The sequence below is a fragment of the Rhinopithecus roxellana genome, chromosome 19, assembly GCF_007565055.1.
Source record: "Rhinopithecus roxellana isolate Shanxi Qingling chromosome 19, ASM756505v1, whole genome shotgun sequence".
Taxonomy (NCBI): Eukaryota; Metazoa; Chordata; class Mammalia; order Primates; family Cercopithecidae; genus Rhinopithecus; species Rhinopithecus roxellana.
Genome location: NC_044567.1, coordinates 45,998,234 through 46,024,492, shown reverse-complemented (window position 1 = coordinate 46,024,492; position 26,259 = coordinate 45,998,234). Strand labels below are relative to the sequence as shown.

General features: G+C 56.2%; 1 protein-coding gene across 5 annotated transcripts in view; it reads right to left on the bottom strand.

The window, feature by feature from the left end:
• SPNS2 (sphingolipid transporter 2) overlaps positions 1–16,017 on the bottom strand; it is a 40,376-nt gene extending 24,359 nt beyond the window's left edge. For 2 of the 5 annotated variants that reach the window (XR_004054941.1, XM_030922935.1), the window contains exons 1-2: positions 15,444–15,970; positions 1,187–1,252 (exon numbers count right to left, since the gene is read on the bottom strand). Coding sequence is in view for 4 of the 5 variants with exons in the window: in XM_030922935.1 (XP_030778795.1) it covers positions 1,187–1,252; positions 15,444–15,813 (436 nt within the window). In the remaining variant the exon portion in view is untranslated. Of the gene's footprint in view, positions 1–1,186; positions 1,253–15,443 lie in introns of all 5 variants that reach the window. The other 3 variants (XM_010382180.2, XM_030922936.1, XM_030922934.1) reach the window with 2 other exon arrangements.
• Positions 16,018–26,259: the final 10,242 nt, after the last annotated feature.

The window sequence follows — 26,259 nt, the reverse complement described above, 5'->3', positions numbered from 1 at the left end:
CCGTCTGGGCTCTAAAGACAGCTAGGAAGGGGGGCGAGGGGAGGGGCTGTGGCATTCTGCGAGCTTGGGAGGCATTGTGCATACTGGAATGCCACTTAGACAGGTCAGGCAGGTTCCTGGATAGAACCAGCTCACTCCACCCCCTCCCTCCCAGGAGGGCCCAGGCAGGGGAAGGGGTTCACCGAATGGAATGCAGACCATGGGGACCTCATCCTGCATCTGACTGGGGCTCACAGCCAGAGGGACTCCAGGGCTAAGGGCCCAGAAAAGGCAGAACCCAGGCTGGGGCCACACAGCACGACTAGAGCAGAGTCAGGACCAGGACTCCTGCCTCCAGCCCTGGGTGGCAGCACTGGCCTTAGTCTCTGCCCGGGCCTGAGGGGTGCTGCTAAGGGCATTGCCAATATGGCCTCAGCCAGTGGGAAGGCCAGGGAGCCAAGGGCCCAGCTCCCACAAGGCCATGTCACAGGGAGGGCAGGCAGAAGGGAGGCATGTTCCCCTGAGGGAGGGGCTGGTGGGCTGCCATAAGTGGTGAATAGCCTGCCACACTGGCCCAGTCTAGCTTCCAGCAGCCTGGGGGCTCAGGCCCTGCTCTGGCAGCCCATCAGAAGCCTGGGCCCCAGGGAACCTCAGGCCCACATCCAGTCCAGGGCCCAGATTCTCAGGCGCCTGCCCCAGGCTTGGGAACCGCTCTGGGGCTGACTAGGTGGAGTTTTCTGCCTTGTCACCTAAGAGGTGATTCCCAGGGTTGATGGTATTAGAAGGAATGTGGGGGAGGGTAGGAGATAAAAACAGGGTCACCACGGCTCTGTTGGCATTGCCCAACTTACTGAATTAAGAAGCTCCCTGCACCAGCCTCAGGAAGAAACCTGGATCCATCACTGGGTTCCGACGAGGCCCCAGGACCCAGAGAAAGGTCACCTCTGCAACCTTTGCCTGCACTCTCCTTTACCTGCCATAGCCTCTCGGGGCAGGTATTATTCATTTTGTTACACAAGAAAAGCAGCAGAGGCTCAGAAAAGCAGTGCCATCGGCGGGCTGCAGTAGTGGGACAGGGATGCAAAGCCCACTCTCTTTCCAGGAGTCAGGACAGGGGAAGACAGACCGGGTGGCAGATGATGGGCAGCAGGACAGGACCCGTGACACCAACACCTGGGTGCGGGGGAAGGTGGGAGGTGGGCCTCACCTGACTGCAGCAGGCCGGCGCCTCGGTCCTTGACCCCAAAGTGCTGCTGGATGTCCAGGAGGACGCCTGGAGGGAAGACAGAGGGTGCTCACTGGCCCAGTCCGATGCTGGTGTCCCCACAGACCAGACCAGCCTCTTTCCCGCCTTGCAGGGCCCAGCCTGGCCGCATCTGCAGAACTCCTGCTCTGCTGCGACCTCTACCCCGCCCAGGTTTCCCAGGCTTCCCTCCTGCCTCCACGGGGACCTCCTGTCCTCAGCCTGTTCCCATCACTCACAAGGGCCTGAGGGGCAGGGAGAGGCAGGGCTCCTCTGTGGTCATTCTGCCCCATGGGCAACCACCCTCCTATCTGCCAGCTCGGGCCTCTTCCCTACCTGTGGCCCAGGCCATGGAGCAATGCAATAGACATGGGCCTTTCCCTCAGGGGGACCAAAAGCCCATGTCCCAGAGAGCAGTGGGGGGCCCTGAAAGCTGCAGGGAGCCCTCTGGCCTGGGAGGGGCAGCCACACTCACTCTGGTTCACCTGCACATGTGCACAACCACGTTCGCACACACACAATCTGCACACACATCCGCACACACCCCCACACGTGCACACACACGCGCACACACATACCCACACGCGTGCACACCCACACACGTGCGCACACACACGCACACACACATGCGCTCACCCCAGCTGCCCTCAGGATTATAACTGGGCCCCCCATTTTCAGATTCAGGCCTGGGGTACAGAGGGAAGCAAGCAGGGCTCCAGGCCCGCCCGCTTTCTTGGGAGAAGTGAATTTCTTGAGGCCGCACCTGCTCCCAAGCCCAACTACTTTAGGGCTTTGCATGTCGCGGGGTGCGGGCAGCAGCCGGACCACCTAGAAACCACCCACAGCTCCAGCAGACTGGCAGAGCCATGGCTTCTGGGGGACAGGCGGGATCTTGGACCCTCTACCCCTCGCAGCACTCAGCCAGGGTTCCTGATTAAAGACAGCCCCCATCCCCTCAGGCCTCAGGGCCTCCGCCTGCATTATCTCTGAGGACAGAAGGACCCAGGCCACAGGCCAGAGCCCCCCAACCGTAGCACATCTGCAGTGAGAAGGGACTGGGGGGGGAGGAGGAGGAGGAGGAGATGACCCTGCCTTTGGGGGCCCCATAGGCAAGGACAGAGGCCTTTGGGGCACTCCAGAGCTCTTCATGATGACGATGATGATGGCAGCATTGAACAGATGATGGTTTGCCTAATTGAGCATTAAATGCCTGTTTAATCCTCACACAGCCCTAGGAGGCTGGTACCAGGATCCAAGTTGACAGATGAGGAAACTGGAGCATAGGAAGTTAGGCCATGGGCTCCAAGTCACACCACGGGGAAGTAGCAAAAAGTGGAATCGCCAGGCCCTGTATGAGGATCCCGTTGGCAGCTGGGACTGGGGGTGCAGAAGGAGTGGGGAGTCTGGAATGTCACTATCCCTTCCGAGACCCAGGTTGGGATGCTGAGCAATTTCCCGGAATACAGGAGCAGACGGGTGGATGTCCTAGCAGCCTGACAGCCAGAGAAGCTGTCTTCCTCCTTGTTAATGTCCTGAGTGGACTGACCATAATTACCCGTAATGAAGAGGCTGTGTGAGGCCCAGTTAATGACTTAATAACCAAGGCAGGCTGTGGCTTTGCCTTGGAGGTAGAAGCCGGGGCCAGTCCTAGGCCTGTGAATGGCAGGGCCAGCAAGAGGGACCTCTGAGGTGCCCCGACCCAGCCCCAGAGGCTCATAGCCCCACAACCCATTCCTTTCTGGGTCAGGACTCTGCTCCCCCTCCTGACATGTTGGTTTGATCCTATCCCTCTGTGGCATAGTCAGTCATCTGGGGTTCCCCTACATCCAAGGCCCTTCATGAGACCACAGGGTGCAGGTTTGGCCCTGCCAGCCCTGCCCTCCAGCCTCTCTTCTCAGGACACCACCCCTCCACTAGCCACCCCAAGCTACTCATGACCCCCTGACTCCTCACACTTCCTCTTCTATCCTGGTACGACTTCGTCAACTAGGCTCACTCCTGCCACTTCTTCAAGGCCAGTTCAGATGCCTCCTGTTCTGGAATATCTCCCCCGCTTGCTCCCCTCCCACCACCCTCAGTAAGTTAGTTGTCCCCACTCTCCCCCGTCCAAACTCGTTTCACGCTGGGCCCACCAGGATGAGTGGGAATGCACAGGGAATGCACACAGAAGCCCAGCTGGGAGCAGCTCCTGAGCTGAGTCACTAGTTACTGCTTCCTGCTAAGTTCCAAGGAATGCTTTGAAGATGGTACAGATGCTGTCCTCACTATCTGTGCTGGTATTTATGATTCTCATCCCACTTTATATAGGAAGAAACCCAGGCTCTGAGACATGAAGTAATTTGTCACACAGTACATTCTGTTTTGGAGGTGAGATCTGAAACCAGGTCTATTGCCAAAAACCAAAGCTTGTTCTCCTGCCACGCTGCCTTCTGCATGGTTTGCTGGTATCCTCCAGGGCAGCACACACATGGCCCACAGGGACTTCATATGTGGGCGAATGTGGCTTCATCCTCCACTAGACCACAAGCAAAGCAGGAGCCATGGTGGGTCATCTCCAGGACCCAGAGCAGGGACTGTTGCGATTTTGGTGTTGGGTGGACAAGAGGATGGGCAGAGGCAGGAGGAGGCAGGAGGTTCCCATCCATAGTCCAGAGGAGGGACATGGGTCTGCAGTAACTGCAGGTTCTGTTTCTGGGAGGGAGACCATATCAAAATAGCCATCATGATGACATCCTGTGTTCACGGCAAATCAAAGCACTCTCGCTTCCTCCCGGCAGCACATCCCAGTCATCCAGCTGCACACTTCCCCTCCGATGACTTCAAGGTCCAGGATTTGCCTCTGCCTCCAGGAAGCCTTCCCTGACTTCCTACCACATAGAGCTCCTGGTAGAGGGAGAACACTCCTCCACATCCAGTTGGGCATCTAAGGTCTCTGGGAAGTCCTGGGCAGTTCCCAGGACACAGGAAGCTTTGGATAACACGGCCTGCCCCCATCCCACCACCCCCCGGCGCTCAGCCTTGGGTCCAAGGCCAAGCTCCAGGAATAAGACCAGAGAGAACCTTCCCAAGGAGCAGGGCTTCCTGCAGGCTGCGAGGCCCAAGGTCGGACCCTGTCTGAGCCTTTCTGGCTTGCTTTCCCTCTTCCGGGCCTGGAAGCGGCCACAGCCACAGGAGGGCGAGATCCCACTGGCCGCTGGCACGGGAAGCGTGTGTCACAGCAGCTCGGCAGGTCGCCTCAGATTTTCCTTTGGGCTCCAGCATGGCTCGGGCCCACACAGCCCTCCCTTCTTAACCACAGCCTTATTTTTAGCCTCTTTCCTGGAGGCTGAGGTTTGGTGGGTCACAGGACGGGACTCACGCCCAGGAGCAGCCTCCCACAGCTCGGGCCAAGCCCACCCCACCAGCCCTGGAACATGCGAAGTGGGGTTCCTACCCCAGATGCAGACCCCAGCCAACACAGCCACAATGCAGGCCTCTCCAGGCAGCGCCCCAAATCCACAGCCAGAATCATCTCCTGGCCACAGGGTCCTCATCACCCAAGAAAATATTCTGGAACAACATCCATTGACACAGTTACATAGCTTCCAAGACCCGGGAGGTCTCACCTCTTGTCTGAGGCCACCATCCCCTCCTCTGGGCGAACTGTCTCTCGCCTGGCAGGGAGGCTGCGCTGGGTCAGTCCTTGGCTTGGGCCTGTGCATTCAGCCTCTCCCTGGCTTCTAGCTCCCAGACAGCAGCCCACAAACACGCCCACACCTCACTCACCCTGGTGGTGAGGACAGCTCTGACTTGTCCCCTCTACCAGCTGCTTCTTTCCTCTCCTTTCACAGGTGACAGCATTTGTTGTTTTGAGACAGGGTCTTGCTCTCTGACCCAGGCTAAAGTGCAGTGCCACAAGCACAGCTCACCGCAGCCTCAGCTTTTTGGGCTCCAGCCATCCTCCTGCCTCAGCCTCCTGAGCAGCTGGGACCACAGGCGTGTACCACCACACTCAGCTAAGAAGTTCTTGAGAATTCTTTTCCTTCCCAAGTCGCTATTCTCACCTCCTTTCCTCCTCTGAAACCAACCACCTGCTGGAGGCTCAACTCCCAGACACTCTCATCCCTGTTTTCCAGCCGCCTGACTCCAATTCCTCAGCTCACCACTGGGTCCCCATTCCCTGAGCGGACCCTGCAGGACACTGCAGGACCCTGGAAGTCAGCCAGGATGCCCCTTCGGCTCCCTCTGCCTCATGAATGGGCCCCGGTGATTCTCCATCTGCTTCATCGCCCAGCCTCCTCCCTGGGCTCCCTGCCTCCAGCCCCTGCCAGCCGGCTGGCATCCCTCCTGCTACCTGATCTCACAAGCTCTTACGAATCTTCTACTGAGTTCTAGATCCTGGCCTGGGCCTCTAGAGACCACAAGACAGTTCCTGGACTCAAGGAGCTAATGCTGTGACCCACTGGTTACCTCTGGCCTGAGAATCGTCCGTCAGTCCTTCAAGATCCACTGGCCCAGACCCCTGGCTCAGTAATGGTGCCAGTAACAACAATGACAGTGCCCCTATTGACATGTATCGGCCAACTACTTTGTGCCAGGCGCTGTTCTACGAGTGTCGGCCCGGTGGGTACAGCTGCCCACTCACACTTAGCGGCACCTTTGCCGCCCAGAATTCTAGCATTTGAGGCCTCCATGACCTGGCCCTAAGGCAGCTCTTCTCCCAACCACAGTGCCCACCACACACACATTCAGCCCCTGACTCCAGGCAAAGGCGAATGCTGCCAGCCCTGACTTTTCACCTCCCTGGACCCCGATTTCTTCCTGGGAAGATCAGCGGTCCCCAAACCCGCCTGAGAATCCCAATGACCTTTAAGGAGGGTGTGCTTATTAAAATACAGCTCCCTGGAGCCCTCCCCAAACCTGCAGAGTCACCGTTTCTAGATGTGGGGCCCAAGAATCTATCAACGCAGTGCCCAGGTGATTGGAAACCACTGGCCGGGCTGCTCCGAGCTCCCTGGAATCGCACATCACAGGCCGCAGGCCTCCCAGCCCTGGTTACCGCTGTGCTTCTTCCTGGGCTCTCGCTTTCTAGCCATTAAGACCGGCCTCACCTCTAGGACCCAGGTCCAAGGTCGCGTCTACCAGGACGCCTGCCTCTCTCCTCTGAGGCTTTTGGTGAGCGGTGCCTATAACCTCAAGGACACCCCCAGAACTGGATGGACTCTGGCCCTGACTTACTCAACAGCTTGTCCCAGACACTCACAGTGATTCCCCATCACTGCTGGTCCTTCAGTAGACCCCAGAGGACTCAAGCCCCGATTCCAGGACTCTTGGCCTCCTCCTCCTTCCTCCAGCCAGGCCCAATCTGCTGACATCACAGAATCCTCGAAAGGCCAAGGTGTAAGAAGAACCCACACTGACCTCGAGAGCCCTCAGCTCAGGCCAGCCTCAAATACAACATGCCAACAGCGTGGTCCTGAGGTCTCCTCCTTCCTAGGCAGCCCAGACAGGGCACCTCCAGCTTGTCCCCACATACCCCCTGCTTTCCCCGAGTACAGTCAGTATCAGCCCACGTTCACCTCGCCTGAGCCTCTCTCAGAGCAGCAGGCGGCTTAAATTCTCAAGAGCATGAGCTCCAGAACTGGAGCATCTGGGTTTAAATCCTGGTTTTCCCACTTTCTCTGCTGTGTGACCTTGGGGAAATGGCATAACCTCTCTGTGCCAATTTCCTCCTCTGTAATACGGCTTAATTTGAAGACCTGCTTCATTTCATATGGTTGTTGTGAGGTTTAAGTAGGTTAATCCACATACAGTGTTTAGAACAGTGCCTGGCACATAGTAGGTACTCAACAAATGTCATAAATGTTATCATTGGTCATTAACTAGTAGGACAGGACACAGCCCCAGCTATGACTTGAGAACAATGGGGCATTCCCACCTTGGTTTTCTTTTATCCAAAATGGGGGCAGATGCCTGGAAAGACAAGGTCTAGGGATCTGAAAGGATGGGCCCTGATGCCCTTGACCAGTCCCTCTCAGAGGGATCCAGGTCCCCATGTGAGGCCTCAGGGCTGGCTTATGCTGGGAGTCTTACCCCTGCCCTGGCTCCGCTGAAGCTCCCACCCCGGTAATTACAGGGCCCTGAGAACCTGGCTCTGCTGGCCTGGCGCTGGATGGCTAAGGCTGGCAACCCACAGCCCAGCCCCGCCGGCACCCCACCAGCCGAGGGACTGGGCCAAGGCAGTCCCTGAGCCAGTGCCCTGGACTCAGGCACACTCACTCCTACTTATCACTTATCCTACTTATCCCACAGGGCAAGATCCTGCCCTGTCTGCCCGGGATAGGCTATGTGACCTTTAGGAGCAGCCCGCCCCTACTCTGAGCCTCAGGCTGCCCATTGCAGAAGTGGCCCAGAATCCCAAGACATCCCTGCTGGGTTCGTTTCTGAATCTCAACTGGGTTTGTTCTACATGTGCCGGTCCCCTACCCCCATGCCACCCTGCAAATCTGGGTCATTAATGGCAGAGCAGCTTAGTGATCGTCTCTGCAGGATGAGGCCCCCAGCCCAGAGCCTTGGCCCCTTAGAGAAACACCCCTCCCCACTCAAGACCTCTGCCAGCAGACCCTGCTAGCCCTAGAGAGACACCACCCCGGAGCCCAGAGCGTGCCCCTCCTCCCTGCTGTGTCTCTACGCCAAGAGTGGGCGGGGCCGGGCTGCCGGGCCTCTGGCCTGTGGTTCTAGTCTATCATTTGGGGCCAGCTTTACTGGAACCAGGCTCCCTGCCTTAGCAATTTGGGGGCTTTGTACAGCTACTCCTTCCTCAACTCAGCCTCCCCAGCCCTGTCCTGGCCCAGGGGCTCCCAAGACCACCAGGGGCCAGGGACAAGGTGGCCACAGCCTTATCATGACCCACAGGGGGTGTGGCCAGTGGGTCACGATATGCCAGCCAGACACAGGATAAGGCAGGGGCCTGGGGAAGAGGGTGGGGAAGAGATAAGAGACCTCAGAATGGTTCTCCTCAAGCCCACAAACCCTCAGCCTTCTCCCCACGTGCTGCTTCAGTAGCCGAGGCGGCCAGGGACTCCTGCTCCCCACCTTACATGGAAGCTGAGATGCAGAAGGTGAATGGGACAGAGGCTGCCGAAGCCAGGCCGAGCTGGGCCCCAGGCTCCCACATCTGGCCTATGTTCCCCACCTGCACCCCAACAACTCCCCCCAAAAAAAGGCTGCAAGTAGTCACCCCTCAACATCCACACCAGCTGTCCTCACACGGGTGCTAGAGACAGCTGTGTGACCAAGTAGCCCCACCCCTCCCCAGGCACAGCCCTTTTCAGTTTACAAAGCCTCATCCTGCTCTTCGCCTCCCGGAAGCACATTCAGGAACCCCATGCCTGACAGTGAAGGAATCATGAAGACCTCATGGCTCTAGGAGTGGGAGTGGGGACACCCTAGCAAGTGCTCCAAGAAGGCAGAGGAAAGCCGGAGGCAGGAGGACAGGACCCTGTCCCCAGCCTCCAAGCTCTGGCTAGTGCCTCCTTCCAGGTTTGTTTCCTGCCCCAGTGCCGATGCTCTACCCTCATCTCCCTCCCTTATGGCCCTACTCACCAACCTCCCAGCCACCAGGCGAAGACCAGGCCCAGAACGGACCGGTGCCCTTCCTCACACGGCCTCACTGTGTGACCCGGGGCAGCCCTATCTGCAGAAGAGACAGGGCAAAGCTGCCACTGTGCCCTCCTGAATGTAGAAAAGCTGCTCTGCCCAGCTTGGGGGTTGGGCGGCCTCATTGTCAGGGCTGAGGACTGGGTAGACAGGGACTACAGCTGACTACATCCTCCCATTTCCTTCCTGGAGACTCAAGCCCTGAGGCTCATTGTGAGCCCTGGTCAGAACAAAGAGACAGCACCAGCCACTGTCGGAGAAACCCTGATGTCAGTACAGGGGCCTGGTCCCTCACCTGATCTGTCCAAACCTACCAGTGCCCTTTCAGCCCAGAAGGACGTGCTTTGGGTCAGGCAGGTGTGAGTCAACCCAAGTCTCAGTCAACTGAGTCTGTGACTCAGTCAACAGGGTTCCAGCCTGGGGCAGTCTCCTATGCATGCAGGGGTCCCGGGTGCGACCCAGCTCTGCCCCTCATGGCTAGAGGGGGATGGTGAGCCTCCATGGGGATAGGTGCTATGATGGAGACGGAGCAGACTACAGTTCAAAACCAGGAGTTAGGCACTCGGTTCAGCCCAGAGCACGGGAGAGGGCATCCTGGAAAGAGGACACTGCTGAGACCCACCAGGGGCAAGCTTGATTGGCTACTGCAGCTCCTGGGAAGCAGATCTGGTTGTCCTGGAGAAGGAAGGCGCAGGCAGAGCCAGCGACCAGCAGGCTAGAGTTCCTGAGACCAAGTGCCCCACACCATCCTTGGGAGCAAGACACCGACAACAGCAAGAGAGGGACAAAAATCATCTCTCATGGATTCAGGGATCAGAGAGAGTCAGAATTTGCCTCCAGTCACACAGTAAAGCTGGCAAAGGCTGGCAGAGCCAGGAACAGGAAGCTTAGCCCAGAAGACATTTGGAACCCACCAGGGAGCCCAGCCTCAGAAGCCTAAGGGTCAGGCCAGTGTCCTACTGGCCTCCCTCCCTCTCATCCCCCTTCTACCTTCAAGATTTCAGGCTCCTACAGGCAGAAACAAAAGCCACTTCCTATTGCAGAAGGATCCCGGGAAGGACCAAGGAGCTCCTCCTCTGGGCAGCTCTGAACAGGGCAGCCTCCCTCGCAGAACAGGCTGTCACCTGCAGACCTGCAGCCTTCCTGCCTCGTCCACCCCATGAGAAACAGAGGCACAGGCCGGGGCCATCACTGGTCCAGGGCCCCAGATGAAGGTACTATGTTTTAAGGCACTTCCTCTGACGATCAACAACACAGCAGAGGGGCTGGCAGAGCCTGCTGGAAGGTGCGTTGAAGAGGAAGCAGGAGCAAGGAAGTGGGCAGCAGGCAGTGAGTCACAAGGGCGCTGGTATTCTAGGCCACCTGGCCCTTCACCTGGGTGCTGAGCCTGCCAGTCAGACACTCCGGGTGCCCTGCCCCTCAGACCTTAGCTGGGGTTTCCCCACAGGGCAGACGTGGCAGTGGCCAGGACAGGGCCACCTAAGAGGGCAAGGCAGGGGCACCGTTTATCCTTAAGGCAGCCATCCTTATCTAAAGAGACAGCCACAGAGCCACAAGATAGGGCCTAGCTTAGACGCTACCCACCAGGTGACCCTGTAAAAGACCCTGGGCCTCAGTTTCCCCATCTTTCAATTCTGGATAGACTTAACAGGACAGACCAAAAGGGAAGGCCAATAGGAGAGTGAGCCCCAGCCTGGTGCCCCCTCCTCCTGCACCCAGCTCAGCTGCTCCAGGAAAGCCCCCAAGTCCCTCTCAGCTTGCGTTCCCAGCTGGGTCCCTATGCTCATCGCTCCTTCTGGGTTTGTGTTAGTGAGCAGTTGCCATGGATACCAGTCTCAGCTTCTTTGGCAGAAAAGGACTCCCCCAGGGCAAGGCTCTGCCTTTCCTCAACAGCCCCCACTCCACCCAACTCCAGGTGCCCAGGCTGCCCCCGGCTGGATCAAAGGGAAAGAAAATAGGTCTTGAGAAGAGAACAGGTACCCCACAGAAGTTGGGGAAGGATCTCAGTTCCCAAATAGTCATTCACCAACCGTAAACAAGGCCGGGGCCAGCTCCCTCTTGCGGGGCCTGGTTCTAGGAACAAAATGCTGCCACCTACACCCTCGGCTCTGCTTCCATTTCACAGATGAAAGAACGGCAGCCTGGGCGGCAGAGGTGGCTCTGGCACCAGGAAGCAGAGCTGGTTAGAGGGGGCGTGAGACCCCCATCTGAGGGACTACTTCCTTCTCCTGACCTGGCAGTGAGGAGAGGGCTGAGAATGCAGAGTGGGTTGCTGCTAGGCTGGTAGGGACCATGGGAGCAGCAGCCATGTGACCTAGGGTAGCTCAAACTGCCTTGGCTCAATTAAACTGAAATTCATCTACCCAAAGGGCTCTTGCCTGAGCCAGCAGAGCCTCTGCGTTCCCGGGCCACAAGCAAGGGTCATGCCCCTACCTCCACCCGGGGCTCCTGGGGCTGGAGAGGATGCTGCACTGGCTGGTATGGCCCGGCTCCACCCCGCGTGTGACCTTGGCTAAGTGTCTTTGTTCTCTGGACGGCTGTGTTCCCATCTGCACAAGGAGGTGCAAGGAAGGAATTAGAAGAGGTTTCTGGGCTACCTCGATTTCATCCAATTGAAGCAACGCTCAGTAAGAAGAGCAAGCACAGGAGCCTGGCCCTTCTCACCCGCTGAGGCCTGCTACCCTCAGGGAGTTCTCATGGGGAGGAGGAGAGGCCGTAATTAGCAGATTCACCGGGTGGCGCTGGGAATGCTTGCGCAGAGGCAGAAGCTACTAGAGTTCCCAGGACGGAAACCAGCCCTGTGGAGAAGGGAGGGGTTCGCAAAGGTGTCCTGAAAAGGACTGTCAGAAACAGAACAAAAAAAACAGAACAACAACAAAAAATCAAACAGGAAGGGCATCGTGGCCAGGGGCCCAGCTTGAGCAGAGGCATGAAGGAGAAGGCAGCTGGCACTCGTGAAGCCCTCCTAGGAACCTGGCCCCGTCCCAGGTGCTCGAGATACAGTCTCATTTATCCCACGCAACCCGGGAGGCGGGCGGGAGGGGAATGATCACACAGAAGGCTCAGGTGATGTCTTCAAGGTCACACGGCTGGGAAGCTGAAGAGCCTTGCCTCGAACTCGGTCAGGAAAGACTCTAGACCTGCACTGTCCACTCTAGTGGTCCCTGGCCACCGTGATATTGACATGTGCTGTGAATGGAAAATACACATACTGGGTTTCAAAGACTTAGTATGAAAAAGGAGGCAAAATATCCCATTAACAACACATATGTGTGTGTGTGTGTGTGTGTGTATACACATATATATATTATTTTTTTGAGACAGAGTCTCACTCTGTTGCCCAGGCTGGAGTGCAGGGGCGCGATCTTGGCTCACTGCAACCTCTACCTCCTGGGTTCAAGCGATTTTCCTGCCTCAGCCTCCTGAGTAGCTGAGACTACAGGTGTGCACCACCATGCCAGCTAATTTTTGTATTTAGTAGAGACGGGGTTTCACCATGTTGACCAGGCTGGTCTCGAACTTCCGACCTCAGGTGATCCACCGGCCTCAGCCTCCCAAAGTGCTGGGTTTACAGGCATGAGCCACCGGTGGCACCCGGCCCTAACAACTTTTATATTGATTACATGTTGAAATATGTTGGATATATTGAGTTAAATAAAATATATTATGAATTAATCACACCTATTTCTTGTACTATTTTAATTCAGCTACCAGAAAATTTGACATGAATATGTAGCTTACATTATATTCCTTTTGGACAAAGCTGATCTATACTATGAAAAAACAGATTTTAAGGACAGATTTAAAGAAGGAGAGTGGGACCTCCCTTCATTCTCTGGTGGGGAGCTGGGGCCAGGTAGGTACAAACATTAAAGACCGAGCAATGGAGTGTCTACATCCCCGCCTCTGTTCTGGCCGGGCCAGCCAGTAACAGGTGCACTCAGGCCTGGGATGAGCACTCCCCTGACCCTAGCACATCAAGCCATAGTAGTTACCATAGAGATAATAAATATTCCTAAAAACTGAACTTGGGGAAGTGGAGATGGGGAAATCTACCAGAGAGAGAGGGGCAACCAGGCTTATCCGGAGAGGAAGCCTGTGTCTGTTGTGTGCTGGGGGTGGGGTGGTGCGTGAGCTCCCATCCCAGGCCAGGAGAGGGAGGGAGGCGCAGCCCAGGCCGGTGTTTGCACAGGGCTTTCCGGGCCTTCCTCCCTAACTGCCCGCCCCACGCCCCTCTTAGCCACCATTCCCCACTTCCCTTTACCAATTCACCACAAATTTCCTATCTCATTCCCCCGTTCTGACAATCTAACTCTGAGACCCGCTTAGAGGTGGGAGCAGATAAGCGCCAGCCCGCCCTGATTCCACCCTCTCTGGCTCTGCCCCTGGCAAAGGCAGTTCCCCTAAGAACGTCAAACGGGGTGGTCTGGGGCTGGAAAAAAACAAGTTGGAGAGTGCTACAGTGCCACAAGTAGTACCATTCATTCTTCAGCTGAGAAAGGGTGGGAAGACCTCCTCCCAGGCAGAGCTTTTCTGTTAGATCTAACACCAGCTTTGCCAGTCACTTTCCTGGCCATCTTGGACGGGGGCTGTACAGAGGGACCTTAGTCCCCCCATCTATGTATGGAAGCCTTTTTTTTTTTTTTTTTTTTTTGAGACAGTCTTGCTCTGTCGCCCAGGCTGGAGTGCAGTGGCCGGATCTCAGCTCACTGCAAGCTCCGCCTCCCGGGTTCACGCCATTCTCCTGCCTCAGCCTCCCAAGTAGCTGGGACTACAGGCACCCGCCAGGTCGCCCGGCTAGTTTTTTTGTATTTTTAGTAGAGACGGGGTTTCACCATGTTAGCCAGGATGGTCTTGATCTCCTGACCTCGTGATCCGCCCGTCTCGGCCTCCCAAAGTGCTGGGATTACAGGCTTGAGCCACCGCGCCCGGCCTGGAAGCCTTTTTTGAATTGACTACAGGTCCCAGCTATTCTCTGATTTCTCCCCCAAAGGGTGGCACTTACGCTCCCAGGTCCCTGGCAGCATGGTGTATGCACAACAGCAGTTGGCGTTCTTGGGAGGTGCTCAATATTCCTGCTCTCTAGACCAAAGTAAGTGTCTCTTTGGGACTGCTCGACCCAGAAACGGATGCCACTGGTACCCACTTCCAACTTCCTCCAGTGGAATGACAGAGAGCCAAGGGGGTTTGAAAGCAGGAATCGGGGAAGGGGGAAGCCTCTGCCCTCCCATCAGAATTCTTCCCTTCCATTTGACACAAAACTCCATTCAACAGAGGGGGAGACTGAGGCCCGGAGAAAGGCACCAGGTGGTGTGTGGTTTATGCCCGGGCTCTCTTCTCTCAACTGCGGCAAAGTTCTCTTTAGAGTCTGTCCAAAATAAATCCTTCCCTCTCTCTTCTCTCTCTCCCTGTTGTGTGTGTGTTTGGTAGCTCCAGATTTTACTAAGCTCTAGTTAGGCAGTTTCTGGGCCAGCATGCCGGGTACACAGTACTGCTCTCCTCCTGCAGGGAGCCCCTACCTATGCCAGTCTGGCCAAAGTCTTTCCCTCTCAAGGCCCCACCATTCCCAACCAGTAGCAGCTCAGTCTAGGGCAAATTCTTACCCCTAGAGCCACCCCTAAGAGCTGGGGAGAGGAGACAGCAGAAGGAAATTCCAGAACCACGTGCGTCCCCCAAAGGCCCAATGATCAATCAACTCACAAACGAGCAAACAGACCTAAACACACGCCAAGACTGGCCCAAGGTCACACACCAAGCACATTAGGAGCAAATCCGGGGCTAGAACCCAGTTGTTCTATCGATCCCAATCCCGTCCCCAAGGCTGATTCCCAGAGATGCTCCCTGAGGTTGAGGCTCCACGTCTCTAGCTTCAGAGGCCTGCGCCCTACCCTACACCCCAAGCACCATAGAGCAGGGGGAGGCGTCTTCAGGCCTCTGTACAGGGCCAGCTGCAAACCGCAGCCTGGGTCCCCAGGCGCCGCGGACCCGCCCCGCCCCTCCCTCCGCTCCCCGCAGCCCGGAGCCTTTGTCAGCCACGCGCTCACACACACAACCGCGCCGCCACGCGCACACACACCCGGTCTCCCTAGCCCACACCCGCAAGGGGCGCGCGCACTCGCCGCACGCACACAGCGGGGTGGAGGCGGCAGAGAAAGGAAGGAACTGACGGGCCATGGACGGACAAACGGCCTGGGCTGGGGGAAGGGAAGGAGGCCCGGGAACCTGCAGCTGGGGTCGGAGGGGGCGCACAGACAAGGAGGCAGAGAGACGCAGAGGAGACTGTTGGAGAAGAGGACAACGGATGAGCCGTCAAGGGCTGGCGAGGACGCGCGGGCTGCTCAGGGGTGGGGACTCCTCTAACCCTTGGCCCCGGGTGTGTATGAGCGGGGAGCTGGATTGTACCCGTGGGGCACAGAGGCATTCCTTGCCCAGTTGTGCCTCAGCACAGGGTCCGTAGGGAACCTCACGTAGGTCCTGGAGATAGTAGGCCTGGGACCAAAAGCTCTCTAGGGTACCTCCCTCGAGGCGGGTGGTGGGATGGGGTGGGGTCCTGGTCCTCGGGCTGGGTGGGGCCCTCGCTCACCTGCCACGGTGTACCTGTCCAGGTAGTTGAGCACGTTGCCCAAGCTGAGGATGGCGGCGGCTGCCCCCCGCCCGCGGCCCAAGCTGGCCGGTTTGGGCTGCTGTGCGCCGGGGCCCTTTGCAGCAGCTGCGCAGCCGGGGGTGCCAGGGGTGCCAGGGGGTCCGGTCGGGGCCCGCCTTACGCTGCCCGACAGCGTCTGCACCTCATCGTCCGCGGCCGAGACTCCAGCGCCGCCCGCGCCCCGCGCCCCGCAGCAACCGCTACCGCCAGCCCCTCGCTGCGCCCCCCGGCGCCGGCGCCGCCGCTCCGCGTCTGCCTCCTCCTCCTCCGCGCCGCCCTCCGCCGCCGAGGAGCATTCCAGGCACATCATGCCGGCCGGGATCGGGGCGGCGGGGGGCGCGGGGGGCGCGGGGCCCAGCTTGGGCCCGCTCAGCGCGTGTGTGCGCCGCGGAGCCGCCGCTGCACCATCCCGGTCGGGCCCCGTCGGCTCCTGCGCTCCGACCCCGGCTGCGGCGCCGCCACCGCTCAGCTCGATGCGCCGCCGTCGCCGCCGCGGCTCTGACAGCTGCGGCCCGGCCCCGCCCACCGGGCCTGCGCCCAATCAGCTCCGGGCTCGGGCCACAGCCCCGCCCTGCACGTGCTGCCCCAGGGATGGGGGCCCGGGGGCGAGAGGCTGGGGCGGCAGAGCCCCTCCCGCTAACGGGGGCGCAGTCACGCCGGGGCCGCCCGGCCGTGAACGCGCGCGGGGAGTGGGAGAAGGTTTGCTCTGGCTACGGAGCTGGGAGCAGGGTGGGGTGCTGGTGACGGGGCTCCCAGCACCTACTCAATACCCTTCAACCAACCCCTGCCTCGGGCATGGACTGCGTGGGGAGGCTCTGGGAGCCGGGCTGAGGGCTTGAGCCTAGCGTATTTGGGCGAACTGGAGGGAGGAGTCCCAGATAACTAAAGTCAGGGGCGCCGGTTGGAGAGCCGGTGGCTCCTCCGATGCTCACACGTCCCGATTTAAACAGTTCAGGAAGGGCCCAGAACCTAGACCTCCACCAGGCATGATGGGCTGTGTCGCCCACCTCCCCAGGGCAACCCAGATCCAGCCCCCAATTACTCCCGACCCATTCCTGTGTAGGCACCAGGACCCTACCTTTGCCCCACAGAGTGGCCGGCAGCCCCTGCCAGGGAGAACCAGGGCTCTGATCGGCGCCCAAAAGAAACAGGATATTCAGAGGTGCCCTTCTCTCCTGAGGGACCACATCTCCAAGCTTCAGACTTCCAGGTACATGCTAGCGAGGGTACAAAGCCCCCAGTGGCAGACAGGAGGCTGAGTCCCAGCTCAGCTGTGCCCTGGTGTGTGGCATGAGCCTGAACATGACACCCACTCTCTGGGTCTCCGTTTCTGTATCTGGGGGCAGATGGCAGGATGGGATTCAGTCTGGAAATCCATGGGTGGTCACTTCCCCTTGGTGGGACGGGGCAGGGGTCTGCCTCCTACGGAGAGTGGTTGGGGAGCTTCTGTGTTCCTGACGTCTCATCACGGTTTCTCCCCTCCTCAGGGGCTGTGGCCCTGTGATGATCTTCCCCTTCCCTCCCCCATTCACCTGCCTGGGGCTTTAACTGAAATTAAAATCCTGTACAAAGTGCAGAGGACAGAATGTTAGAACTGGACAGACCCTCGGAAACCAGTTAATTATTCCCTGTGTTTCACAGACAAGTCCTAGGGCACAGATGTGACCCATTACGAACAGGCAGTGAGCCTGTGGCAGGGCCGGAGCTGCCCCGGGCTCTGGCATTATCCCCGAGGGCTGGAGTTCACTCCCCACTACAGGCTTTTCTGGACCCCATGTCCACAGGCAGGTGCATCTGATGAAACTATCGGCCACAGTGAGTCATGGCACAGCCAACAGGTGACGCAGCACAAGGCACCCCCCGCCCCCCCACTGTCTCTTGTGAGTGGAGTTAATCCCCAAGCTGGTGTTTCTTGGCGCCTTCGAGGTGTATTTTAAATTCTGCAAAGTGACTAAAAATATGCTTCAGCGTGCTGGGTATGAATGGCTGTGACGGGAGGGTTAGGAAAACAGATTTCATTCTGAAAGTTGCCTGCTGCCTCTTTCCAGCTTGCTGAGCTCAGGCCTGCAAAGGCGGATGGGGGGAGTTCCCCATGGTGGCCTGGCATGACAGGTGATTAACAAGCAAGGACAGAGCTAGGAGTTCCATGGGGCTAGAACCCAGTCCCAGCAATGATCCTCATAAGTGTGTGATGGTGCCAGCAGGTGGACAGGGTCCAGCTGTGGGAGGCTGCGCAGCTGTGGAACTGTGTCTAGTGGTGAAGGAGGCACAACCACGGCTCTAGACCCAACCCCAGGGTCCCCTTCCCATGCCTCAAAACTCCTCATCGTTTTGGCCACAGTCCTGTCCAAGGGGACACTTTCGGCCTTGACAGAAAGGGGAGCATTCTCTTTCGACTGCCTTCCCTTTTCATCACTGGGATGGTCCCAGAACAGGGGAAGAGGGTGGCATGAGCCTTTCAAACCTGGGGGACCTCTGAGCTGCCACCAAGCCAGCCAGCCATTCCCACTGTGTTTCGCTGGGGGTTCAACTCAAAGGCAGTCTCTAGAATAGGTCCTTGTGTGGGATAAAGGGCCACCAAGGGCAGAGGGACATGGAGGACAAGAAGCCATTTCTAGTTGTGCAGCCCGGGACAAATCCCTGCAGCCTTCTGAGAAGCTCTGGCACTATCCTGGGCCGTCAGACAGGACTAGTAAGGTTCTTTCCTCCATCTCGCCAATGAAGAAACTGAGGCCCAGGGAAAAGAAGGAATTTGCCTAAGCTTGAACACCTGGTAAATGACAGCGCATGGACTAAATCCAGGTGTGTCTGCCCTCTAACCCAGCACTTCCTCCACTGCCCCGCACGCTGCCCTCAGCCTGGGCGGGATTCTGCTTCCTCATTAGGAGGAACTCTCAACAGGAGGCTGAACTCTGTGGCTAAAGGACCTTCTGATATTCATTCATTAGGTCTAGATCACAGCTTCAAAAACAAATGGGGGCCAGGTGTGGTGGCTCACACCTGTAATCCAGTACTTTGGGAGGCCGAGGTGGGTGGATCACCCGAGGTCAGGAGTCTGAAACCAGCCTGGCCAACATGGTGAAACCCTGTCTCTACTAAAAATACAAAAATTAGCCAGGGCGTGGTGGTGCGTGCCTGTAATCCCAGCTACTTAGGAAGCTGAGGCAGGAGAATTGCTTGAACTTGGGAGGTGGAGGTTGCAGTGAGTCGAGATCATGCCACTGCACTCCAGCCTAGGTGACAGAGTGAGACTCCGTCTCAAAAAAAAAAAAAAAAAAGTGTGGCGGGGCAGCGGGTTGCGGGGAAGGAAAGAAAAAGAACACACACACACACATACACACACACAAAATGGGGCACAGGACATTAATGGCCATTATTCAAAGAGCATGTATATTTGGGAAGTAGTGGGATAAACACAGAAAAGTAGGTTTCCTTACTTTTTTACTGAAAAAGTAGGTTTCAGAGCCTTTACTATGAGAATGGACACTGAATCTCCCAGAGGGAGATGTAGGATGCCATGTTTCCAGGTGTGTGTGACCACAGAATGTCTTGCAAGACGAGAGCTCTGCAGGACACTCGGAGAAACACTGGCCTAGAAAGCACTTGCTCCTCCCTGGCTGGTAATTGGGAGCTCAGCCCATCCGCCCTCTGCCCATCCTCCCACATGGGAGTGTCTCCAGGGCTGGGGCCCCTGTTGCTTCCCTTCCCCTTTGGCAGCTTCTGCCTTGGCAGCCTCTCACCTAGGCATGAACTTTACTTTCTTTGAAAAAATTTTTAAGAGGCAGGGTCTCTGTCTCACCCAGGCTGGAATGCAGTGTGCAATCATAGCTCATCATAACTTTGAACTCTTGGGCTCAAGGAGGGGCTTCCTGATGCCGGGTGCAGTGGCTCATGCCTGTAATCCCAGCACTTTGGGAGGCCAAGGTGGGCAGATCACTTGAGGTCAGGAATTCAAGATCAGCCTGGCCAACATGGAGAAACCCCATCTTTAATAAAAATACAAAATTAGCTGGGTATGGTGGCGTGCGCCTGTAATCCCAGCTACTTGGGAGGAGAATGGCTTGAACCCAGGAGGCAGAGGTTGTGGTGAGCCAAGATCACACCACTGCACTCCAGCCTAGGTGACAGAGTGAGACTCTGTCTCAAAACAACAACAAAAACACACAGAGAGCCAAGACAGGGGCAAAGACAGAGAAACAGAGACTTTCATATTCCAGCCTGGGCGACAGAGCAAGACTCCGTCTCAGGGAGAAAAAAATAATAATTAAAAAAAAAATATATATATATATAGAAGAGTCTTCCTCTCCTGAGGGTCCACACCTCAGCCTCCTGAAGGGCTGGGACTATAAGCGTGCACCACCACACCCAGCATTTTTTTTTTTTTTTTAGGGGAAGGGTCTCACTATGTTGACCAGGCTGGTCTCAAACTTGGGCTCAAGTGATCCTCCCACCTCAGCCTACCAAAATGCTGGGGTTAGAGGCATGAGCCACGGTGAGCAGCAATGGCCTCAACTTTCAATGATCATCCATGTGACTATGACACCCCAACCTCCATCTCTAGACAGGGCCTCATCTCCAAACACGAGATCCATATGTGGCCTCCTACACACGCCTCCCGCCAGATATCCCACATGTACCTTAGACTCAGCACATTTGAAAATGAACTTGTCATCCTTCCCCCAACCTGCTCCCACTCTGGTATCATTTATCTTTTGTCAAAAAGCACCATCATCCATGCTGTCGCCAAGCAGAAAGCCTGGGGGCCACATGGGGCTCCTTCTCCTCAACACCCACATCTAAGGGCTTTCAATTTCCTCTCTTGAACGTCTCCCCATGTCCACATTGCCTACTGGCTTAGCTCAGGCCTCTCTGTGTCTCACTTGGACCCTTGTAAAGCTCAACATCACCTGTTCCCATATCCCCCTCCAGTTTTTTGTTTGTTTTGTTTTGTTTGTTTGTTTTTTGAGACAGAGTCTTGCTCTGTCCCCCAGGCTGGAGTGCAATGGCACAGTCTTGGCTTACTGCAACCTCCACCTCCTGGGTTCAAGCAATTCTCCTGCCTCAGCCTCCTGAGTAGCTGGGATTACAGGTGCGCACCACCATGCCTGGCTAATTTTTTTTTTTTTTTTTTGGTAGAGATGGGGCTTCATCATGTTGGCCAGGTTGGTCTTGAACTCCTGGCCTCAAGTGATCCACGCACCTTGGCCTTCCAAAGTGCTGGGATTACAGGCTTGAGCCACTGCGCCCAGCTGGCCTTCCAGTCGTTTCTCCATATTGCTTGCCGGTCACTTTCTGAATCCCACAAAGGACCTCATCACTACCTTGAGTGAAACCTTTCTAAGGCTCTTCACTGGCTATAGGGTTAAAAACATCTGCGTTCCTGGCCAGACGCGGTGGCTCACGCTTGTAATCCCGGCACTTTGGGAGGTCCAGGTGGGCGGATCAGGAGGTCAGGAGTTTCACCTCACTAACACAGTGAAACCCCATCTCTACTAAAAATACAAAAACAAAATTAGCTGGGCATGGTGGCGGGCCCCTGTAGTCCCACCTACTCAGGAGTTACTTGGGAGGCTGAGGCAGGAGAACGGCGTGAACCCGGGAGGCGGAGCTTGTAGTGAGCTGAGATCGCGCCACTGCACTCCAGCCTGGATGACAGAGTGAGACTCTGTCCATCTCAAAAAAAAAAAAAAAAAGAAAAAAAAGAAATGTCTACGTTTCTTAATGATCTCTAAGAGCCTTCACAACGTTTCACACCCCATGACCATCTCCAGCCTCAGATCCTACGACCCATCTCTCAGAATTACACTGAACATGGAGCTTCCTGAACTCATACTTCCTGGAGCCTGGGGGAGGGGCAAGCATTGGGGCACTTTTCTATAGCCCCTGTCCTCCCGTCAACAAAAAAGCCCTTGTCCCGCTAGCACAATGATGATTCAGGACCACGGAGAGCATCCACGTGCCACCCCTGACCCCCCAACCCTGACTGAGACGGGCTCTGCCTGTGCCGCCTATTCACTCTCTCTTCCCACTTGTCCTTCAGGAACCCAGCAGAGAAACAGCTTCTTCCAGGAAGCCTTCCCTGGCCCACCTGAACAATCATTTTCTCCTCTGGGCTATTGAGCAACCTGTATATCCTTCCATCACACCAACGCTGTGCTGATTTTTGTCTGAGAAAGAATCTGTTCCCCGTCCTTCACCAACAGACCGTAAGCCTCGAGGGCCCATACCCTTTCTGATTCATCTCCACGAGCCAGTACAGAGGAGGTGCTCAAAGAATGTTTGTTGAGTGAGTAAATGATGTTTAGCAGGTGCCCAGGAAATGTACATTGATTTGCATCATGTGTCTGTTGCTCTGAATGACGCAGAAACGAGATTCCTCTCCTGGTCCCGCTGGAAAAGGCATTTTCTTCCTGATTGACTCCACCCTCCATTAGCTTCCACCTGCTATTTGCCTCCACCCTTTGATTAGCCTTCCCAGCAGGTCACCACCCATGGTGGGGAGAAGGCACCTCCTCTCTGCTCTTGCTGTTGCCAAGCTGGGGACTGGTTGGGGCCCCCGTTCCCTCCCCCAGCCCGAGCCTGCCTTTGCTCAGAACGCTTCGTCTCTGTCTCTCTCTCCTGCTCAGAACAGATGGCTCTGAGTCCCCACTAACACAGAAGTTCCTGTTCTGCCATTTGAACATTTTTAACACTTCTACATTATAGAAGCTTCCGTCTTCTTTCATCATGGATTCAGACTATCAGAAATAAAGACTCCACTGAAGGGCATGGAGTCCAGCCTCTTCCCGGTCCCATGGAGACGCTGCATCTCAGAGATGCCACTGGCCTGTCCAAGATATTGTAGTGGATACTACCTTTGTTTTTGTTTTCTGTCATCTTGTTTTCTTTCTTCTTTTTTTTTTTTTTTTTCTTTTTAAGACAGAGTTTCACTCTTGTTGCCTGGGCTGGAGTGCAATGGCACGATCTTGGCTCACTGCAACGTCCGCCTCCTGGGTTCAAGCGAATTCTCCTGCTTCAGCCTCCCGAGTAGCTGGGATTATAGGCACACGCCACCAAGCCTGGCTAATTTTTGTATTTTTAGTAGAGACAGGGTTTCTCTATGTTGGCTAGGCTGGTCTCGAACTCCTGACCTCAGGTGATCTGCCCACCTCGGCCTCCCAAAGTGCTGGGATGACAGGCGTGAGCCACCGTGCCCGGCCAGTCATCTTGTTTTAATTCCTGTTTCATTTTGTTTTGCTGCTGAGACTTCCTTCCTCTTCCTAACAGCACCCTGGTCTGCTGATCTTAATGGGGTTATAAACCAAGGCATGGGCATAGAATCCAAGCTAACCCAACTGGAATCTCTTGCCCAAGGCTTTAAATCTTGAGGAGGGTGGCAAAAGAATAGGGATAAAATATCTGGAGTTCTGGCACAGACCCCAAAATAATATAGCCCAGGAACCCTGGCTGCTGAATCTCCAACCTTCTCATCAAGTCTTTAAGTTCCTGATGTGCTTTCAATGCATCCTTTGGCTGGTAAAGGTAGTCAGTCTGTTTCTGTTGCATACAACCCCACAATCCAAACTGATATGGTCCACAGGAGTACATGCAGTCACACACCTCTCTGTGTTGAGATAAAGCATGACTCCCGGAAACTCTGGCTGCCTGCTGCCACCTTTGTCTGTAGAGGCTGCATTAGATTAAACAACTTCCCAAGCCCACCAAGGCACAAAGGAAAGTCAAACACTTCAGGGAATGAAACAGACAGACCGATATTTGGGGTGGCAGAGGAACAAGCCAGGGTTAGGGTACGAGAATCCAGACACACAGGTTCAAGCCCCCCAACTTTCAGAACGACGTGGAAAAAGAGCTTTTAGGCCAGGCATGGTGGCTCACACCTGTAATTCTAGTACTTTGGGAGGCTGAGGCGGGTGGATTGCCTGAGCTCAAGAGTTCGAGACCATCCTGGTCAACATGGCAAAACCCTGTCTCTACTAAAAATATGAAAAATTAAGACTGGGCACAGTGGCTCATGCTTGTAATCCCAGCACTTTGGGAGGCCAAGGCAGGTGGATTACCTGAGGTTGGGAGTTCGAGACCAGCCTGACCAACATGGAGAAGTCCCCGTCTCTATTAAAAATACAAAATTAGCTGGGCCTGGTGGATGCCTGTAATCCCAGCTACTTGGGAGGCCGAGGAAGGAGAATCGCCTGAACCTGGGAGGCAGAGGTGGCAGTGAGCTGAGATTGCACCATTGCACTCCAGCCTGGGCAACAAGAGTGAAATTCCGTCTCAAAAAAAAAAAAAAAAAAAAAAAAGCTGGGTGTGGTAGAGTGGTCCTGTAATCCCAGCTACTCGGGAGGCTGAGGCAGGAGAATCTCTTGAACCTGTGAGGCCGAGGTTTCAGTGAGCTGAGATCACACCATTGCACTCCAGCCTGGACAACAAGAGCAAAACTCCATCTCAAAAAAAAAAAAAAAAAAAAAGCTTTACTAATACCTATTGATATTGGTTCTGGTAGCTAGCATACCCCTACGTGGCCACACACAAACAGGGTGATGCACACACAGGCACAGGCACACGCACACAGACACACCTCCATGCGTGGATAATACCTGGCAGCTGGAATGCAGGGTATGTCTGGAAAGCGCAATTAACACATAAAGAGAGCCAGGTCAGGCTTAAGGACTCATCCTGCGGAGCGGCATTTTTCCTCCTGTTGACATTCCCAACAAACAAGTCCAGAGTATTAGTGGCTGAGATTACCCAACAAGGGCCCTTTTAGGGAAGGAAGATGTGTTCTGTTTACCAGACTCCACTCTAGCCTGAGTGGCTGGCTTCCCCCCAGGCTGTTATTGTAACCTCGACCCACCAGGACTGGCCGCAAAGAGGCAGGAGGTGGGAGTCTGGGTTGGTTGCAGAGGAGATACTGGTCTCTGTCACTGGCTACGTCCACCAGCCGCAGAGCTCCCACTCTGCCCCAAGCCACTTTAGACAATAGCTTCCTATAAACTCCCAGCTGGGCATCTCGTGTGGCTCAGCCTTGGGAAGCACCGCCTTGCCCTGCCCAGCAACCCAAATATCAGAATGCACTTGAGTCATAAGAAACTACCCTGGATTATAGGATTAAAGCCCCAGCTCCTCAACCTGCATCTGAAACCCCTCTGATCCCAGACAGCCTCTCGCTTCCTCTCCCCACTCAATGACACACGCACCCTCCTCTCTGGCCACACCACACCCCTCCATCACTCATTGCATATCTTCTGCCCCCGCCCTCCCCCTCTTTGTGGGTCCATCTCCTGCACCTAGAATTCCCTTCCCCCCCACCTCATTACCACCTCCAAAGCCACCTCCTTGAAGGCTTCTGGGGCACGGAAGCCCTTACTCTGCCCATAGGTGTACCACACTTCTCTGTCCTGCTGTGGGCTGCGAGGCCCAAGGGCAGGGTTGGAGTCTGATTCATTGCTGGACACCCCGATGGGCACCCACTGATACCAATGCATGTTTGTAGAGTGGGCACGAACGAGGTGCCTGCTCTTCCTGTACTGGACTCTGGGTGGGGAGGTGGCGGCTGGTGTTCTTTTGTTTGTTTTTGGTTTTTAAGGCAAAGTCTCACTGTGTCACCCAGGCTGGAGTGCAGTGGTGCCATCTCCCTTCACGACAAACTCCATCCCCCACCCCCAGGATCAAGCGATCCTCCCACCTCAGCCTCCCAGAGCTGGGACCACAGATGCGGGCCACCATGCCCAGCTAAGTTTTTGTATTTTTTGGCAGAGTTGGGGTTTCACCATGTTGCCCAGGCTGGTCTTGAACTCCTGACCTCAAGCAATACACCAGCCTCTGCCTCCCAAAGTGTTGGCATTACAGGCGTGAGTTGCCGTGCCCAACCGAGTGTTCTGACCCTTGGGCAGCCCTCAGTCATTTTCTGGGAGCCTCGCCTCACCGGGGTCCTCCCTGGGGCTGTTGGGAGGAAGGTTCAGACCTGGAGCTGGGTTTCTGTGGGTCTAGACCCAGCCTGTGCGAATCACATGCCCAGGTTAGAAAGCCACGTCAACACACCTCCCAAACCCAGCCAGGGAGTCAGCGGCTCTCGGGGACTCAGGGAGCCACCTAGGTCACACAACCAGTGAACGCTGAGAGGGACCGCGGCATCCTGGCTCCCGCCCAGTTGCTGTCTCCTTCTCAGGAAAACAAAATATTCTCACAGATCTTTTACTTGTAACTTCAAGGGCCGCCTGTTGCATGAGCTCCAAGCATTGAGTCATGGTCAAGGGCCTGGCTAGCCTGCAGGGAGGGCTGGCTGTGGTGTAGGTGGGGGCTAAGCTGGAAAGCCCTGCTCCTGGGGCCTGTTGCAGCCAACAGGGAGGGCTGGGGGGCAACCCACAGAAGGCAGGGACAGAGCAAGCAAGCATCAGGGGCTGTGCAGGAGTCTCAGTCGCTGCTCTGCCCGCAGTTGCTGGGAGACAGGCACAGCCTGGCACAGCGAAGGTGGCCATCAGTGAGTAAGTGATGCCTGGCTGGGCACCAGGGGAGGCGGAAAGAACATGAGAACAAGCCTCCCCACTGCTGCCCGCCTGGAAGCTGTCGATCTCCCACAGGGCCCGCTGAGCCCAGCTGCTCTGAACCCAGTGGCAAGCGTGGGCCCCGCGGAGCCAGCCCTCCCCACAGGCTGTGCTGGGGTCAGAGCATGGGCCCAGGGAAGGCTGGGGGTACAGAACTGGGCAGGCCAGGAGGATCCCTGCATGGCCACTCAAGTCCTCAGCAGGGTTCTGGGGCA